Below are 19,569 nucleotides of genomic sequence, written 5' to 3' on the forward strand. Positions count from 1 at the left end.
TCCATCAATTCTGTTTGCTAGAAATGACTAACCAATGACTTCCTGAAATGTTAGGCATCTCTTCTCCCCACCCCCGTTTTGCGATTTGCCATTTCACTTATCACTGAATAGTAAATCACCCAGGCAAGACAGTAGGGATTTGTCAAGGAAGTCTTGAAGATTTCAGAGTACAAAGTACTTTTTTGTTGTGTGAGAAGAATAAGCATCAGCAGTCGAGTTATTCCAAAAGATCCATGTGGCACAGCCTGGCGGAAACTGACTCCTTCCCTGGAAAGTGCAAAATGGTGTTATCGCCACAGAACCTTGTTTGATTCGCTTGTCGACAAAAATGCTCTTTAGACGTCTGTCGACAAAAATGTTCTTTGTGTGCCTGTGCTTTATCTGAAATTTTGCTGCTTAACTGTCCCAGAAGCTAGCTGCATTTAACACAAGAGAGAACCAGGCACTATACTGGTTTCAGGAGTGTGAGAAAGGCCCTTTTGACACATGGTCCTAAATGCATGGAAACCCCTTTTCTGAATGTGGCTTGCTCTCGGTCACATGGAATTGACGCTCTTCTCCTGATGGGGTGTGCAGATTTTGTTGTTTCGAATCATGCCATTGAATTATGGGAGTTGTGATCTGGCAACATCTAGATCAGCCTTTCTCAACCTTTGGTCCCCAGATGCAGCTGGACTCTAACTCCCATCATCCCAACTAGCAGGACCAGTGGTCAGGGATGATGGGAGTTGTAGTCCAGTAACACCCGGGGGGTGTCCCAAGGTTTAGAAAGGTTGCTCTAGATACTACCAGATCACAGCTTTCACAATCCTTTACTCAATAATAATAATAATAATAATAATAATAATAATAATAATAATAATAATAATTTATTTATACCCCGCCCATCTGGCTGAGTTTCCCCAGCCACTCTGGGCAGTTCCCAGTCAAATGTTAAAAACAGTACAGCACTAAATATTAAAAACTTCCCTAAACAGGGCTGCCTTCAGATGTCTTTTAAAGATAGGACAGCTGCTTATTTCCTTCACATCTGAAGGGAGGGTGTTCCACAGGGTGGGCGCCACTACCGAGAAGACCCTCTGCCTGGTTACCTTTAACGATCCTGGCTAGTGGTGATAGGAATTGGAGCCCCACAACATTTGGGGGGGGGCCCCATAAGCTCTGATTTTTATCTAGGCCTGTAGTAAACTTGCTTACTGCTTGCAAGCAAAAGATGGGGTTAGTCTACTGAGGCCTCTGGACCATGTATCAGTGGTGCTGTGGGAAAATATCTCAACAACCGAAAGGCAGCAAGGTCACAGTGACACAAAACAAATCACTTGCTACAACAGAAGGGAGAGCGCCTGGTGGATCAAATAAGATTTCTTGCCAGCTTTTTGCCTTGAAAGCAAGAGAGTAACAACACATCATTCTGCATCTGTCTCCTCCCCCCTTTATTATCTAATTCCCAGACAAATGCTGGGCATCTTTTTTCTCCCTTGTGATGTTCTGCTAGAGTTCCTTGTGTGGTGGCGTCATTTTCTATTTTCCATTTTCAAGGTAGAGGAATTTCTAAACAAATATAACCCAGGCTCCTTGTTTGGTAGAATGCCACAATGGCAGGTCAATAAACACCCTCTTGTGAGCAGACTTAACAGGAGCAAGGCTCTTTTTATAGCTTGGCAGTGAAGTAGGGAAGCGCCGTAAAAGAGACAAGGCAAAGCAAACAAAAAAAAAGGAGAAGTGTTGGAGGTTGCAAGCATTTGGTTATAATGGGCTGCAGGGCCAGGCCGAGATATTTTGGCACCTGAGGTGAACCACAAAATGGCTCTTTCCTCCTGTCAGGGAACAAGGGCTGAGCAAAGATCTGCATCAGGAACAAGGGTGGGAGGAGACCAGCAGTGGCTCCTATTTGCCAAGAGGCCACTGTGGAGGTGGCATAGGGGCTGCCAAGGAGGCAACAGATCCAGCCTCTAAGCAGCTGATGATGCCACATGCGGCAGCAAGAACAGGCGACGCATTCCTTGGAACATGGGTAGGCAAACTAAGGCCCGGGGGCTGGATCCGGCCCAATTGCCTTCTAAATCTGGCCCGAGGACGGTCTGGGAATTAGCGTGATTTTACATGAGTAGAATGTGTGCTTTTATTTAAAATGCATCTCTGGGTTATTTGTGGGGCATAGGAATTCGTTCATCCCCCCCCAAAAAAATAGTCTGGCCCCCCCACAAGGTCTGAGGGACAGTGGACTGGCCCCCTTCTGAAAAAGTTTGCTGATTCCTGCTTGGAGGCTTGAACTGCTGCCCCATGGATCCTGCCGCCTGAGGCGCATAATAAATAATAATAATAATAATAATAATAATAATAATAATAATAATAATAATAATAATTCTATTGTTTATACCTCGCCTACCTGGCTGGGTTTCCCCAACTACTCCGGGCAGCTTCCAGCAAAATATATGTATATAAAGATGTCAGACATTAAAAACTTCCCTAAATAGGGCTGCCGTCAGGTGTTTTCTAGAAGTTGTGTAATTCTTTATCTCCCTGAAATGTAATGGGAGGGCGGTCCACAAGGAGGGTGCCACTGCAGAGAAGGCCCTCTGCCTGGTTCCCTGTAACTTTATGTCTCTCAGTGAGGGTGAAGTGTAGGCGGGTTCCCATGAGGCAAGACGCGGTGATAGCAGCAAGAACTTTTTTTGAACCACATAACTGGGAAATGGGGGCAAAGCAACTGCTTATATACATTCCTGAAAGCCGGGGCCACTCCCACTCCTAACGTGATTGGCTGTCTAAACTTCCAAGCTGCGAATCACAACTCAGAGTTCAAGGGCCAATGGCAGAGGCCTAAATCCTGAAATGTTCCGTAACTGGACATCTTGTATTGAATCATAACACAGGAGCTCAGAATCCTTAGTCTAGACTGAAGCTCAGGCAAACACAGACCACTGAATACATAACAGAGGGAACTGCCAGAAGACCTTGGAAGTGGACCTCAGTGTCCGGGCTGAATGATGGAGGTGGAGACACTCCTTCAGGTATACTGGGCCAAGGCTGTTTAGGGCTTTAAAGGTGAATTGTGCTCGGAAACATACTGGGAGCCAGTGAAAATCCTTTAGGACTGGTGCTATGTTGTCTCAGTGGCCACTTCCACTCACCAGTCTAGCTGCTGCATTTTGGATTAATTGTAGTTTCCAAGTCACCTTCAAAGGTTGTCCCACGGAGAGAGCATTGCAGTAATCGAAGCGGGAGATAACCAGAGCATGCACCACTCTGGCAAGACAGTCTGTGGGCAGGTAGGGTCTCAGCCTGTGTACCAGGTGGAGCTGGTAGACAGCTGCTCTGGACACAGAATTGACCTGCGCCTCCATGGACAGCTGGGAGTCCAAAATGACTCCCAAAATAAATACAGAAATGATAAAGAAGATGTTAAAATGATAAGAGAATAACAATGTTGGATATAAAGAACCTAATATGAAGATATAATAAAACAAGCAGGGGAAATTATTATGTAAAAAACCAGAAGAGGAAGTTGAGGGAAGTCGGGGGAGGGGGGAAGTTGGGGGAATTGTATTATTTTTCTGTTGTATGAAATGTTAATACTATGTTAAAAATGTGAAACTTAATAAAAAGTATTTAACACACACACACAAAATGACTCCCAGGCTCCGCATCTGGTCCTTCAGGGGCACAGTTACCCTGTTCAGGACCAGGGTGTCCTCCACACCTACCTGCCTCCTATCCCCCCAAAGCAGTACTTCTGTCTTGTCAGGATTCTTATTTTATATAAATTTTTATTAGTTTTTTAACATACCATTTTCAACAATAATTAAACATACTTTTACATCTTACTCATTTTTTTTTACTTCCATCAGTCCTGTCTGAAAATTTTCCAATCTAATCTCTTAGTATGCATTTTTTATTTTCCCTATTACATTTCAAACTTATAACCAATATCTCTATCTTTTCCTACTTTGTAACACCATATATTTCTCCTTACAAAACTTCTTGTAGTCCTACTAGCATAATTTGTTGATTACAGTTGCTCTTCAAATAATTCATATACCTCTTCCAATCTTCTCTAAATCTCTGGTCCCACAGGTTTCGAATCCTTCCTGTCATTTTGTCCAGTTCTGCATTGTCCATTAATTTCGCTGTCTTGTCAGGATTCAACCTCAAACTGTTAGCCACCATCCATCCTCCAACCGCCTCCAGACACACACAGGACCTTCACCACCTTTGCTGGTTCCGATTTAAAGGAAAAGTAGAGCTGGGTATCATCCGCATACTGATGAACACCCAGCCCAAACCTCCTGATGATATCCTGCAGCAGCTTCATGTGGGTGTTACAAAGCATGGGGGAGAGGACAGAGCCCTAAAGGCATTTGCAGCTAAAGAAGCACCAAGCAACTCCTTGTGTGAGCTGAACAACTTCCAGTTGTGCATGTTAACGGAAAAATCTGAGGGCTCCCTTGGACAAAAACAAAGACACCAACCAGGATAACTTGGAGCAAAACAGCAGCCTGTAAGCTTGGCCTTTATTGAATACTGTCGCGACAGGACTCCCACCCGCAACAAGCTGAAGCAAAATGGAAGCCCAGAACAAAAGAAGATCCCAACTTTTATTAGTTACTAATTCCCCAAACTACACCTCTAAGACTACATCACAACTACATCACAAAAAGGAGGGGGTGAGGGAGGAGTTGTGGTGGTAACCTGAGTGTCCTGTCACCTGGCTGGTTCCTCCTTCCCCCCCTCCCCATGAGTACTTTCCAGGTGACAAAGGGGAGCTTGCAGTTTCCTGCCCCCAGAGGGAAGAGCTGATCCTTGTCCTTTGTTCCAGCCAGTGCTGAATCCACTCCCATATGCAAGTTCTTTGTGATCTTGATGGTCTTCTGTCTAGGACCATCAGGGTTGGCATAGCAACTGGGCAGGGCCTCCTGTGTATGTGCTGGTAAACTCAAGGGATTATGGCTGGCCTGTATCAAACCTTCCCCATTTTGTAGTCCTTCCTTCATGGAGTAAAATAAAAGTGGAACAGTGCAGATCTGATGTATGGTTGAATCTATGAATTTATAACAGAAGCGTAGCATATGTAGTGTGTGTGTGTGTGTGAAGTTTGTACAAACTGAATGATTGGTGGGGGGGTTCCTGCGACATGCAATAGGACTTTCTTGCCTTCTTTGCAGAAGTATAATTTAGCAGTAAAGTTCTCCTTGTCTGCTGTGGCCAGCAGTCTTGAGACATTGAGCAGGACCATAATATCACTTTCTGCCAGATCCTTTTCAGGTGGAGACTCCAGGAATTGAACACAGAACACCCTATGTGGAAAAGTACATGCTCTACCAATGAGCAACAGATCTTCTTTTCTTTTGCACAGATTGCCTCTTGGAGCTTTAACCAACCTGCTGCCCGCTAGATGCTTTTGAACTACAATTCCCACCAGTCCTGGCCTGGCTGGGACAGATAGGAATTGCATCCCCAAGCATGTGGACAGTACCAGGGTGGTGAAGGCTGGGTTCCTGGATGAACAAACCACAGAACACATTCCTGCGGATGGCTAATGTCAATGGTTCTTTTGTTACCCATATCACATGCTTTATAACACACACACAAACAGTTCGAAATTGTATCTTTTGAGAAAGAAGCTTGCTTATTTTTTGAGAATCTCAACAGTGTAGCAGATGAAGTGCTCAGGAATGCCTTGTTTTGCTTAGATTGTGAGCTGTTGGTCCCCTTATCGCTTGGCCTGCACCGTGGAAGTGATCAGCCAGAAACTGGCTCGGTGCATCTCCCAGCTGAGGTTTCTCGCCTTGAAGTATATCTTTAAGACGCCCTTTTGGCTTCTGGGTGGAGCACAGCTGCCACCCGGAGGCAGTAAAATGGGAGAAGAATGTCATGTTACTGCAGCTGTGAGCGCTTGTTCTAATTGATGCATTTGGCTCTGTAATCAGACTGTGTTGTGAAGCTCCTTCCAGTAATTTCTGTATGGTGTGCCTGGATAGACTAGAATCGCGGGTGTGGTGGTGGGGGGAATAAATCAGATACTGTATTTTTCGCTCTATAAGACGCACCAGACCATAAGACGCACCTAGTTTTTGGAGGAGGAAAACAAGAAAAAAAATATTCTGAATCTTAGAAGCCAGAACAACAAGTGGGATCGCTGCACAGCGAAAGCAGTGATCCCTCTTGCTGTTCTGGCTTCTGGGATAGCTGCGCAGCCTGCATTCGCTCCATAAGACGCACACACATTTCCCTTTACTTTTAAGGAGGGAAAAAGTGAGTCTTATAGGGCAAAAAATACGGTAATTAAGGGCATGTGTTAGCCCTAAGCACCTCCCTCCACTTGATCTAGTCTCCTATGCCGGGGGTGAGGAATTCCACTTTAACTCCACATTGGGTGTAAATGGATCATCCAGTCACGCCAATGCTGTGATACAGCCAAATTACTACATTTTTCCATTTATAAGACGCCCCCCCCCCCGTGTATAAGGACCCCCCCTATTTTTGGGGACTCAGATTCAGGAAAATGGGGAGAGATGGCCCAGAGCATAAGACACCTCCTAATTTTTGACATTATTTTTTAGGGGGGAAACCTAGTCTTGTACATGGAAAAATATGGTACATGAATCAAAGCACATCCTTTGAAACGTGCACTTATCTGTATTTCCCAATGCTGTTCTCCAGCCAAGTAATACGTATATAAATGCATATACTACTAAGGTATAGTGTGCATTAAAATGCATACATTAGTGAAAATAATTTACAGAAATGCGGTTAGCTCAGTTGGTTAGAGCATGGTGGGGATAACGCCAAGGTCACGGGTTTGTTATACCTGTATGGGTGCAGGTAAATTGGTCCCATGCTAGAGCATGAGATTATTAACCCCAGAGTCCTGGGTTTGAGCCCCACATTGGGCAAAAGATTCCTGCATTGCAGGGGGTTAGACTAGATGACCCATGGGGTCCCTTCTTCTTTTCCCCCCAAAATTTTTTATTCATTTTGTAACACAAATAAACAATACAAACAGAAATACAAACATTCCAAACAAATTCTTGTCTTATCCTTATTTTTTCTATGCATTGTTAAGTGAGCTTCCCCAACCCCCCCATCTGATTTTCATTTTACCTCATCTTTAGCAGTTTCATATATCATAATTTTAAACCATTTTTTATCACATTTACATGGGGGTCCCTTCTAACACTGTGATTGCATCATTCTACCACTCTATCATTATATTAGGGGGAATTGCTCTGGAATGATGTGTATATTAAACAAAGTTGCGTGCAACCAAGAGAAGTAAGGACTAAAAAGTTAATTGAATTTCAAGACAGGTTTAAAATAAAAACGTTGCAAACTGAAAATGTGGAGAATTGGAGAGAGGGGGAAATGGGAAAATGAAACTGATAGGTTTTCCCATTCCTAATGGCTACCAGCCATGATGGCTTTCTCCATTATGAGAGGTGGCATACCTGTGGATACCAGTCACTTGGGAACAGCAGCAGACAGAGCAGTTGCCCTCCTGGCCTTGTGGACTTTGCATAGGCATAGACTGACTGACAGATGGGCCTCTGCTCTGACCCACTGCACTCTCCAATATCTAAAGGGGACTCCTGATTTTGACAGGATTTGTGTGGCGTCTCCTACATTTTTTCTAGCCTTATGTGCAGCTTTTGTTTCATGCTATATAAGCGCTTTTCTTTTTTTCCTGCAGCTATTCAGTGAAAAAATCAGCGGAGTGGAAGGAACAAAACTCGATGAAGATTTCCATGAGATGGAACGGGTAAGACAAGCCTAAGGAAATGCTTAAAGATTATTGCTAATCACATGCCCTTGGTTCCAGATGATAAAGTAAGGTTTCTCTACCTTCCTTCCCTTCCAGTCTAGAGTCTACACTCCCAACATGGCTGTACCGCATGAGTATTCAGATCACGTGAACCTATTCTAGGTCCAATTTATATTTTTATGCATGAGTTAGATGTGTATGTTTTTGTTTTTCCTTCAAGTTGCTCAGGGTGACAAAGGCGGATCTTTCTAATTTTTCCTTCACAACAAGGTAGGAAGAAATAGATATTTGACTTGAGTGCAGATCCTCGCTCGTGAATTAGTGCTATTCACTTCCATTGCACCATATCAGTATAGTAAAATAAACTTGCCATGTTATAAGGAAAATAACTACGGAGTGTGGGGTGAGATTATAGAAAGAAGCAAATATTGTTTACCTGAAATGAAAGCCTACCATTCGAACAGCTAGGCATTCTTACCAGCTCTACTATTGGACGCAGGTGGCACTAAACCACTGAGTCTCTTGGGCTTGCCGATCAGAAGGTCGGTGGTTCGAATCCCCATGACGGAATGAGTCTCTGTCGCACTGTCCCAGCTCCTGCTAACCTAGCTGTTTGATAGCATGCCAGTGCAAGTAGATAAATAGGTACCACTGTGGCGGGAAGGTAAACGGTGTTTCCGTGTGCTCTGGCTTCCGTCACAGTGTCCTGTTGCACCAGAAGTGGTTTAGTCCTGCTGGCCACATGACCCGGAAAGCTGTCTGTGGACAAACGCCGGCTCCCTCGGCCTGAAAGCGAGATGTGCGCCGCAACCCCATAGTCACCTTTGACTGGATTTAACTGTCCAGGGGTCCTTTATTTTTACCTTTACTACTGGACGAATACATAAATGTCCATCTTGCCATGATCTCATTTTGTCACCCACTTGTCCCAGTTTTATTTTGTTCTGAGATGTGGAACCTGTGACCCTCCTACATTGCTGGACTACAACTCCCACCTTCCTAGACGATTGGCCTTGATGGTTGGGACTGATGGGAGTTGTCTTCCAACAGCATCTGGAAGGCCAGATGTTCTCCATCTCTTAGTTGACCGGATGCCTTCTCTGGTTATTTCCACAGAACGCGCAGGCTTTTATGGTGCATCTGAACGGAGTGATAACAGGCATTTCGATGAAATTTTCCTTAAAAGCCTTGATATGTTTGTCTTGCAGAAGATTGACATCACCAACAAAGCTGTAGCAGAACTCCTGTCAAAGTCCACTGAATATCTGCAACCTAATCCAGGTAAATAGAGATGATTCCAATAGCCTTTTCCAGATGTTTCACTGCAAACCCAGGTCATCAGATCTGCTCCAAGCACGCCTTGCTTGGCTTCTGGGCGCAACAACTTATTATAGCTGGATGCTTTTGTACCATGAAATTTCTGATCCCTCTACCTGCCAGTAGCTCCTCTATAAGGGAAATCCTGTTCAGTTCTGTTTTGTTCTGTCACTTCAGTGCAGACACACGGTGCAATTTTTCTTCTTCTGGTTCCATCCATTGGATGGGGATGGTGCTAGTCCATCTTACCTCCATGGCTGCTCTTTCGTACTCCCAGCATCCAAACACTGGGTGTCATTCTTCCATCAGGAGTTATACAGGTCATAATCAACACACTCTGGTCTGCTATTGCGAGAGCCTGTATGCAAGCGGATGGCAGAGTTTGAAGGTTCTACAACAAAAGAATCCAATTCAACAGCTGATTCTTGTAGAGCAGTCTATTGCATAACAATCTTTAGCGATGTACTGCCGTAACTCAGAAGTCGAACAGAATCCGTTCCGGAAGTCCGTTCAACTTCAGAAATGTTTGACTTTCAAAGCGTGGCTTCTGATTGGCTGCAGGAAGGTCCTGCAGCCAATCGGAAGCCCCTCAGACGTTCGGCTTCCAAAAGAACGTTCAAAAAACGGAATGCTCACTTCCAGTTTTCAATCGTTCGAGTATCGAAACGTTTGACTCCCAAGGCTTTCGGGATCCTTGTACTTGTGTTTTCCCTTATGAAACAATGTTCTACCAGTGCAACAAATATATCACTAAGTGACTTTTTAACTTAATAATTCAGGTAGGTAGCCGTGTCAGTCTGACGTAGTCAAAATAAAAATAATAAAAATAGAGATTTGTCCAGTAGCATCTTATACACCAACTAAGTTTGTTCTGGTATAAGCTATCTGAAGAAGTGTGCATGCATATGAAAGCTTATACCAGAACAAACTTAGTTGGTCTATAAGGTGCTACTGGAAAATTTTTTTATTATTATTTTAACAGTATTATTATTATTAGAATTTACCGTATTTTTCGCTCTATAACACGCACCAGACCATAACACGCACGTAGTTTTTAGAGGAGGAAAACCAGAAAAAAAAAATCTAAACGAAATAGTGGATATATGATTTTTGTGGTTCATGCTGTGGCCACAGGCATGTGATCTGACAGTGAGTTTGGAGTAGCCCAATGCAAAAATCCTGAGGATCCATGTGGATCCATGCTTTGTAACCACAGAGGAGGGAAGGAAGGGGAACCATGGATCCTCTGCTCACGACTGCAGCAGATCCCCCCCGCCACCCGCAGGCATTCGCTCCATAACACGCACAGACATTTCCCCTTTCTAGGAGGAAAAAAGTGAGTGTTATGGTGCAAAAAATACGGTATATACTGCCCTATACCTGGAAGTCTCAGGGCGGTTCACAGAACAAAATCAAAATAAAAAACCACAATATATATAATCAAAATAAAAACAACAACAGTAACACCCCCCCCCCCCCAAAGAAAGAAACATATTGTATAAGGGCATAGGATGTCAATCAAATCAACCCAAGGCCTGGTTAAAAGAGAACATTTTGCTTGGTGCCTAAAAGTGTATAATGAAGGCGCCCGGCGAACTTCCCTGGGGAGAGCATCCCACAGACAGGGAGCCAATGCAAAGAAGGCTCCGTTCTCGTGTTGCCACCCTCCGGACCTCTCAAGGAGGAGGCACAATACAATGAATACAGTACTTAGAGTCCAGTATATGTAGGTCTGGGTCAATATAATCAACTGAAATCCAGGGGGGGGGGCTGCCGGGGCCCATGTCACCCCAGCAGAACCCATAGCGCTTAGTCTGCATTTGGACAATGTTATGAATCCCCACATTTTAGCAAATGTGTAGCTGCTGCTGTAATGTTAGTGTTAACATTCAAATGCTGGTGTTCTGTGCTGGGGTGGGGGAGCTGTGGCCTCCAAATGTTGATGGACTACAACTCCCATCGTCCATTCCCATTGGTCAAGCTGGTTGGGGTCGATAGGACTTGGAGTCCAGCAACACCCCCATCCCTATTTTATGCTGTTTTAATCATTTGGGATTTTGTGTTTGTAAATTGCCTTGTGACAGTATACGCCCTGAAAGGTAGGATAAACATCTTTAAAATGCTAGGCAAAGTAATTGTCATGTAGAGAGCCTGAGAAATTACATGGTGTTGAAGTAGACGCAATAGCTTTATTTGTGAAGACTTTTTTCCATTGACACTTCTCTTAAAAATAGTTTGGGGATGAATTATTTTGTCTGCACAGTGGGAACTGGTGCAGTTTTGCAGTCTGGCCTTTTTTATAAGTTAGAGATGATTGTTGTTGTTTAGTTGTTTAGTCGTGTCCGACTCTTCGTGACCCCATGGACCAGAGAACGCCAGGCACCTCTGTCCTCCACTGCCTCCCGCAGTTTGGTCAAACTCATGCTGGTAACCTCGAAAACACTATCCAACCATCTCGTCCTCTGCCATCCCCTTTTCCTTGTGCCCTCCATCTTTCCCAACATCAGGGTCTTCTCCAGGGAGTCTTCTCTTCTCATGAGGTGGCCAAAGTACTGGAGCCTCAGCTTCACAATCTGTCCTTCCAGTGAGCACTCAGGGTTGATTTCCTTCAGTATGGAGAGGTTTGATCTTCTTGCAGTCCATGGGACTCTCAAGAGTCTCCTCCAGCACCATAATTCAAAAGCAGTCATGTAAAAGCCAAGGTTATGTTCGCAAGAACCATGCTTCCGTTTTGTCCAGAGTTTTCCACATGAAATTGCAGTTTTCAGAAAGAACAGCCACGGAATCGTTATAAACATTGCCTGTTTGTGACATTACCCTGTAAAAACCGATCTAGAAACTGCCCTCTAGATTGGAAATCTGTACCATTCTTGACATATACCAATATCTTTGTGAATATGTAATATCTCTGTGAAATGAGACATAGTATGCACTGAGAAATGAAGGATTTCTTTCTCATTGATTCCGGCACACACTGCTTATCTGTCCACCTTTTGTATAACTGACCAAGTGCATTTTCAGAGGAAGCGGGGGGGGGGTTGTTACTCATCAGCTGAACTTTTACTATCGCAGTTTGAGAACAAATAACATTCATAGCAGGGTCTGTTAAAACCTCTTTTTGCTACAGATGGTTTGCTGGGAAAGGTCTGCTTTGGTGAACAGAGCTTTATCCCGCATATTTGGCCCACACGAAAACACCCACTGACCTCAATGAAATTTGGAATAATAAGAATACTTAGCATTGGAGTGGGGCTGTAACTATCCCCGGGGGATGTATAGTCAGGGCTGCCTTAAGCATATCCAGCGCCGTGGATCCCTCTGGCGCCGCCCGTTTCCCAGAGTTGTCGACCTTTCCCCAAGCCTCTGTGGGGACCGCTCTCCTCCCATGGGGGCTTGGGACGCAAGCTGCACGCCTGCCAGCCATATGCTTGATGGGGCACAGCTGGCAGGCATGCAGGGAAAGGGGAGGCCACTGGCAAAGCCGCACAGCTTCCCCACTCGTTGGGGCGCCCCTGAGAGACCAGCGCCCTGGCGCAATGCGCCAGTAAGCCCAATAGGAAAGACGGCTCTGTGTATAGTTAAAAGGTTTGAGAGAGATCTCCGAGAACCACTGTCTGTGATTATATTGTAAGGTAAAGTAAAGGTAAAGGTACCCCTGCCCGTACGGGCCAGTCTTGACAGACTCTGGGGTTGTGCGCCCATCTCACTTAAGAGGCCGGGGGCCAGCGCTGTCCGGAGACACTTCCGGGTCATGTGGCCAGTGTGACAAAGCTGCATCTGGCGAGCCAGAGCTGCACACGGAAACGCCGTTTACCTTCCCGCTGGTAAGCGGTCCCTATTTATCTACTTGCACCCGGAGGTGCTTTCGAACTGCTAGGTTGGCAGGCGCTGGGACCGAGCAGCGGGAGCGCACCCCGCCGCAGGGATTCGAACCGCCAACCTTTCAATCGGCAAGTCCTAGGTGCTGAGGCTTTAACCCACAGCGCCACCTGCGTCCCTTGTGATTATATTGTACTAGAATAATATAAGCCAGCCCCCTCTGCTCCTTGTGTTGCACTTCCCCTAAGCAATTCTTGGAGAAGAAAATTTCCGTGTAGTTCTCAGTCTTTAGAACCATGGTTTTGCACTCTCTTGATCCCCATAGAATCATAGAATCATAGAGTTGGGAGAGACCACAAGGGCCATCGAGTCCAACCCCCTGTCAAGCAGGAAACGCCATCAGAGCACTCCTGACATATGGTTGTCAAGCCTCTGCTTAAAGACCTCCAAAGAAGGAGACTCCACCACACTCCTTGGCAGCAAATTCAACTGTCGAACAGCTCTTACTGTCAGGAAGTTCTTCCTAATGTTTAGGTGGAATCTTCTTTCTTGTAGTTTGGATCCATTGCTCCGTGTCCGCTTCTCTGGAGCAGCAGAAAACAACCTTTCTCCCTCCTCTATGTGACATCCTTTTATATATTTGAACAGGGCTATCATATCACCCCTTAACCTCCTCTTCTCCAGGCTAAACATGCCCAGCTCCCTTAGCCGTTCCTCATAAGGCATCGTTTCCAGGCCTTTGACCATTTTGGTTGCCCTCCTCTGGACACGTTCCAGTTTGTCAGTGTCCTTCTTGAACTGTGGTGCCCAGAACTGGACACAGTACTCCAAGCGAGGTCTGACCAGAGCAGAATACAGTGGCACTATTACTTCCCTTGATCTAGATGCTATACTCCTATTGATGCAGCCCAGAATTGCATTGGCTTTTTTAGCTGCCGCGTCACACAGGTTCTAATGCCCAGAACCTGGCATTAAGAGGCATCATATTCCTTTAAAAGAGGACAGCATTGTTGCTCTAGTAACAATATTCTTATAATGTAAGGCAGTATTATTTCAAGAGGAGTTGTGGTCCAGGACTAAAGACTCATTACTATTTCTGCAGCAGGGTCCCAGCTTTCAGCTGGGGGTGGTGTTTATTGGGCTATTGTTTATATATTGATTACATACTTGGTTTTATTTTCTGATTTTATCCTGTGAACCATCCTGAGACCTGCGCGTATAGGGCAGTATATAAGTTCAAATGGTAATAAGGAAATAATAATAATAATAATTTAATAATAATAATTCCTGAGCCACCCAATCAGCATGAAAGGAGAGGGTTGTTGTTGTTTTCTACCAAGAAGTCATTTCATCCTTCGTACTGATTGAATCCAATCAGAGTGAAAAAGTGAGTCAGCCAATATCAGGGACTGGTCAGAGCAGGAATGGTGGAGGCCGCCTCCCCAGCCTAACCCTTCCAGAGGAGAAGAAGAAGACGGAATTACAACAGGGGTTTGAGGGAGGTCACAGCTCAGAGGAAGATGAGGGGGAAAGCTGGGGAATTATGGGAGAGGAGGAGGGAGCAGGGCCAGAGCAGCAGCTGGCTGACACGTTATCACTAGAAAGCGTTCCAGACGCACCATATCCCAGAACCTGGCGAGCCTTAAAAGTAGGAGAGGAAAGAGCTCAGAAGCAAAGGGTCCTCAGCGCCACCCATAGAAGAGATGAAGAATGAGGAAGTGGGAGAGAAGGGGAATGGAGATTGACTTGGGACAACGCTGCATTCCCAAGCCCCGCTCTGTAAATATTGAATAAAAAGCAGATGGTAAGGACATTTCCTTGTCTGATCTGTTCCTGGCAACCTTAAAACACAAGGTGCTGCCGATTCAAGAGAATGGTGTGCAAGTTCTGTTATGTCCAGTGGAACGTCGAGGAAAACACACCTTAATCACTCCAAATCATTTGCTCCTGTACATGTGCATAAAATAGTCTATCTAGCTGGAACACATGGCAATCAGCACTGTTCATTGCAATGCACATCCCATTACAGTCATACCTCATGTTACATTTGCTTTATGTTACGTCTTTTCAGGTTGCGTCCTGCTGTGACCTGGAATTACCGGAAAGGGTTACTTCCAGGTTTCGCCGCTTGCGCACAAGCACCAAATCACACCACACACATGCCCACATACGGCGCTTCAGGTTGAAGGCTTTTCAGGTTGCAAACGGGCCTCCGGAACGGATCCCATTTGCAACCAGAGGTACTACTGTATTGCGGTGATGGTATAATTGTAAGATGGCTGTACAGTCTTAGAAGGTGGTGTGGCTGTGGCTATCATGAAGGAACCCCGCACTTCTGAATTTGCCACGACACCCCAGTACGTGGGGATAATAAGCACATATGTCTTTCTTCAAATGGATATTTAGGTATTCCTTTTATGCCTCACCAATGTCTGCAATGTTGTTGTTGTTTTTAAGCCTACAGAGCCAAGCTGGGAATGCTGAATACCGTGTCCAAGATACGAGGGCAAGTGAAAGCCACAGGGTACCCTCAGACAGAAGGGCTGCTTGGAGAGTGTATGCTTCGATATGGGAGAGAACTCGGAGAGGACTCCGCATTTGGTGAGCTTCTGCAGCTATGTGGCTTCTGTGGCCTGTGCATGTGGTTGTGGTGGGGAAGACAGGCCCTGCCCCATGAAGCTTACAGTGGAGGAGGTAATAGAGGGAGGAGAGGCAAGGCTGAGACAGAATGAACGTGAGAGAGTACAGTTCACACAGGCAGACACATTTCATGTATTTGCCATACTCAAGATGGTCCTCTAAACAATGTGCAAAATCTCTGATCGGCAGAAGACATAATTAGGTCTGTGAGGTGGTTTTCTCCAAACCTCACCCACCTATTTTTCTAGAGAAAGAGGTGCGGGAACTCACCATGTTCAGTGGTGGAGGAACGCTCTCCGACACCTGGGGCAGCGCAGCCCGTATGGACTGTGCATGTGCGGCTTCCCGTGTGTGCGCACTTTGTACGGAATGCCGCACATGTGCAGTCTGTACGGGCTGCTGCTTGGACAGCGACGCTCGTACAAAGTGCGCATGTGCGGCAACCCGTACAAGCAGCATTCCATACGGACTGCACATGCACAGCAGCCCATACGGTTGCTGTGTGAGAGGGAGCCTGTACGGACAGTGCGTGAGAGCGGCAGCCATACAGACTGTGGGCACCCTCGGCCGCTCCACAGCTGGGGGGAGGTATGGGCCATCTTGTCACCCCTCTCAGAGTGGCACCCTGGGCATACTGCCCCCTCCGCCCCCTTCCTCCTCCCCTGACCATGTTCTCTTATAATGGCAATGGTGCCCACCTGAGAGGTGCCAGAACTGAGCTCTGCTGAGGGCTGAAAAAAAGCCCTGCCTATGGCTTTCTGAAAACAGAAGGTGGCCCCACCCCCAAAAAAGGTAAGTGGGGGGCTTGGATTGTGAGCTGTTCCTGCCTACAACACGAGGACAGGGGAAAATACAGGGGATTGAAAAGCTGTTCATATTTATGAGAACGGAGGGTGACAATGGAGCATATGGTTTTAATACCTAGGTTGTTAGGGTTTTGCCCTCTTGTACAGCACATATGGTACTAATTTGATTTAATGAGTGTTGCTTTTTCCCTACAAGGCACTGCCCTAATCGATTCAGGGGAGAGCATGAAGCTGATGGGCGAAGTGAAAGACTCTCTGGACATCAATGTCAAGCAAAACTTCATCGATCCTCTCCAACTGTTGCAAGACAAGGATTTAAAAGAGATTGGGGTGAGTTTATTTCTGGCTTGCACATTTTGCCTTTTCAAATGTGCCAGGAGGTTTGGCGCATTAATCCCTTGAGAAATTTCACAAAGTGTCTCCGAACTTTTACCGTGAGTATCTCAAATTCTGCTGTAGCACTTTTTGGTTTGGAGCAATGGGAACATCTTCCCTCTCTGAGCCACAGCAGCTAATCATCCCTGTTCTCCCCCCCCCCCAACCATTGTAAAATATTAGCAATCCTGTCACTCCTCTCTTCGCACAAGCAAGTAAACAAACCAGGAAGTCTTCCGATAGCTATCGTTTCCTGGTTTGGGTAAAATGGGAAACCATGGTTAGCAGCTTTGGGGAAAGCTAGGTTATTAGCAGCTAATTTCCTTTACAGGCTCATTTACACTTCCGCTTTCCTTGCTGCTTTCCCCCAGGAAAACCCACTGTTTACTGCTGAATGGGAGCAGATGTCAATCGGGTTTTCTCCGGGTTCAAATTTTCTCTGATTCAGCACTAAGGAGCAAGTTTTCCAGGGGAAAGGCAAAACTGCTTGGATTCATGCTTTCTAGACATGGGATAAGGAAAAGTGTGAATGAGCCCTGTTTCTCTCCCTCCCACCCATTGAGAAAATTAGCTGCTGAAGGAGAGATAAAATAACTGTGGAGAAACCTGATAGAACCAGGGTTTGCTTTTCTCCCTGCTAAGCCTCTCCAGTTTCCTCTGCTCCTCTTTGTAACTAATGGCGGTTGGCATCCAACACGGTCTGGAGGACCACGGTTCCCCCCCCCCGCAGCTTTTCATATTCAAATGCAACCATGGTTTAGCATTATGTCTCTCGTGTTAACCATGGTTTGTCATTATCTCTCTTGTGTTAACTACCACACTGCAGTCAGAATAATAATAAAAAATTCAGAACTTGACTGAAAGCCAGGATGCAAAGTGAAACCATATTTTGGCAGTCTCTTGCTTCTCATTCGGGGAGTCTAAAGGTTCCCCCCCCCCACACACATTGAGTGAAGTGTCCTGCATGAAAGGATTTATTGCTGTGTAGTATTTGGAGTGTTCACAGATGCTGGGTTTCTTTGGTTGAGGGGTGTTTGTTTTTTGGCTGACATCCCACGGGACTTTCCCTAAGTGCATAAATCAACATAATATCGTCTTTAACCGAAACATGCTTGCAAAACGTCATTTGGGGCTCCTTGCCATTTGGATTCTTAACAATTGGATATCTTTTTGTTTGGATTTTTCTTTTGAACACAGCACCACCTGAAGAAACTAGAAGGCCGGCGTTTAGATTACGATTACAAAAAGAAGCGTCTAGGGAAGATACCAGATGAGGAGGTTAAGCAAGCTGTGGAAAAGTTCGAAGAATCCAAAGAACTGGCAGAGAGGAGCATGTTCAACTTTTTAGAAAATGATGTAAGACCCTCTTGCTGATTTTAAGGTCTTTGAGAGTGCAAGGACTGATTTGGTGTGTTTGTGTGCATTCCATGTGGTTGCAGTGTCCTAACTACTAATGTGTGTGTGTGTGTGTACGTGTACAATCAAAGTAGGACGCGGGTGGCGCTGTGGTTTAACCACTGAGCCTCTTGGGCTTGCTGATAGGAAGGTTGATGGTTCGAATCCCCACAACGGGGTGAGCTCCCATTGCTCTGTCCCAGCTCCTGCCAGCCTAGCAGTTCAAAAGCACACCAGTGCAAGTAGATAAATAGGTACCACTGCGGTGGGAAAGTAAACAGCGTTTTTGTGTGCTCTGGCTTCTGTCATGGTGTCCCATTGTGCCAGAAGCAGTTTAGCCCTGCTGGCCGCATGACCCAGAAAGCTGTCTGTGGACAAATGCCTGCTCCCTCGGCCTGAAAGCGAGATGAGCACCACAACCTCATTGTCACCTTTGACTGGACTTAATTGTCCAGGGATCATTTAACTTTACCTTTACCTTTTACAATCAAGGTTTTTAAGCCATACAGTCACAAACTCTATACAAAAGAGATGTGTAAACAGTGGCGCAAAAGCGGGTGTGTATTATCTTGATCTTGATGTTTACAATCCCAGAACACATAATGAAAAACAACCATAGTACCAGATTCATTTAGTGCTCTGCTATAATACATTCTCCTGATCCTTTACTGTTATAGAGAAGATTTCCTTTATAGTTTGTTTGTTTGGTATATTTGTATTCTGCCTTTACTCCTAGAGGAGCCCAAGGGCGGCAAATGTCAAAATCTTAAACCAACATATTTTAAGCATTTAAAAACAATTTTAAACATCAAAAAAACAACAGTTAATAACATTTTATCAAACCATTTGGTTGCCATTAGATATGAGGTTTATTGTGTTAATTTTCCTGGTTATAATGCTAGCTGGCACTTCTGTCCTGATTTCTGGCATTCCTTTTACATTGCATTACCTGTTGTGTTATGGCACCGTGGCTTTTTGATTCATATGCCACCATGTCAAGCTAAATTCCAAATAGTAGGAAAAAACAGTATGCCAGGATACCTCTCCATATTTTGTTGTGTAAAATTGCAACATAGAACTCCCGTGATTTTCCCAGTTAACGGAGCTGAAATTGGGTTTTGTTTTCTGGATACAATTAACACAGAAATGAATGCTAAGCTTTTGCTAGATTTCCAGAATTGGCTTTTGCATTGTGTGAAAGAGCACATAAAATGCAAACAATTAACAGATAAGGAAACAACAGGAAAATACAATAAAGTGAATGCAGCCAATGTCTACTCAAAAGTAAGCCCTGTTGAATTCAAGTGTGTGTAGGACTGGAGCCTAAAATTCTTAAATCAGTTGACAGCCTTTGAGAATACAGTTCTTGTACGGCTTTGTATCAGCCACTTTCCTTTGCCAGTTCCAAATACAGAACTGATGAGTTTAGAAATATATTATACAATGCAGCCCCCT

At 45.1% G+C, this 19,569-nt stretch overlaps 1 protein-coding gene across 1 annotated transcript in view; it reads left to right on the forward strand.

Moving 5' to 3' along the window:
• SH3GL3 (SH3 domain containing GRB2 like 3, endophilin A3) overlaps window positions 1–19,569 on the forward strand; it is a 47,296-nt gene that overhangs the window by 18,896 nt on the left and 8,831 nt on the right. The window contains exons 2-6 of the mRNA XM_083712820.1: window positions 7,691–7,759; window positions 8,971–9,043; window positions 15,356–15,499; window positions 16,541–16,674; window positions 17,917–18,075. Of these exons, the coding sequence (XP_083568946.1) occupies window positions 7,691–7,759; window positions 8,971–9,043; window positions 15,356–15,499; window positions 16,541–16,674; window positions 17,917–18,075 (579 nt within the window). The remainder of the gene's footprint in view (window positions 1–7,690; window positions 7,760–8,970; window positions 9,044–15,355; window positions 15,500–16,540; window positions 16,675–17,916; window positions 18,076–19,569) is intronic.

This window comes from Podarcis gaigeae, assembly GCF_964106915.1.
Source record: "Podarcis gaigeae genome assembly, chromosome: 14".
Taxonomy (NCBI): domain Eukaryota; kingdom Metazoa; phylum Chordata; class Lepidosauria; order Squamata; family Lacertidae; genus Podarcis; species Podarcis gaigeae.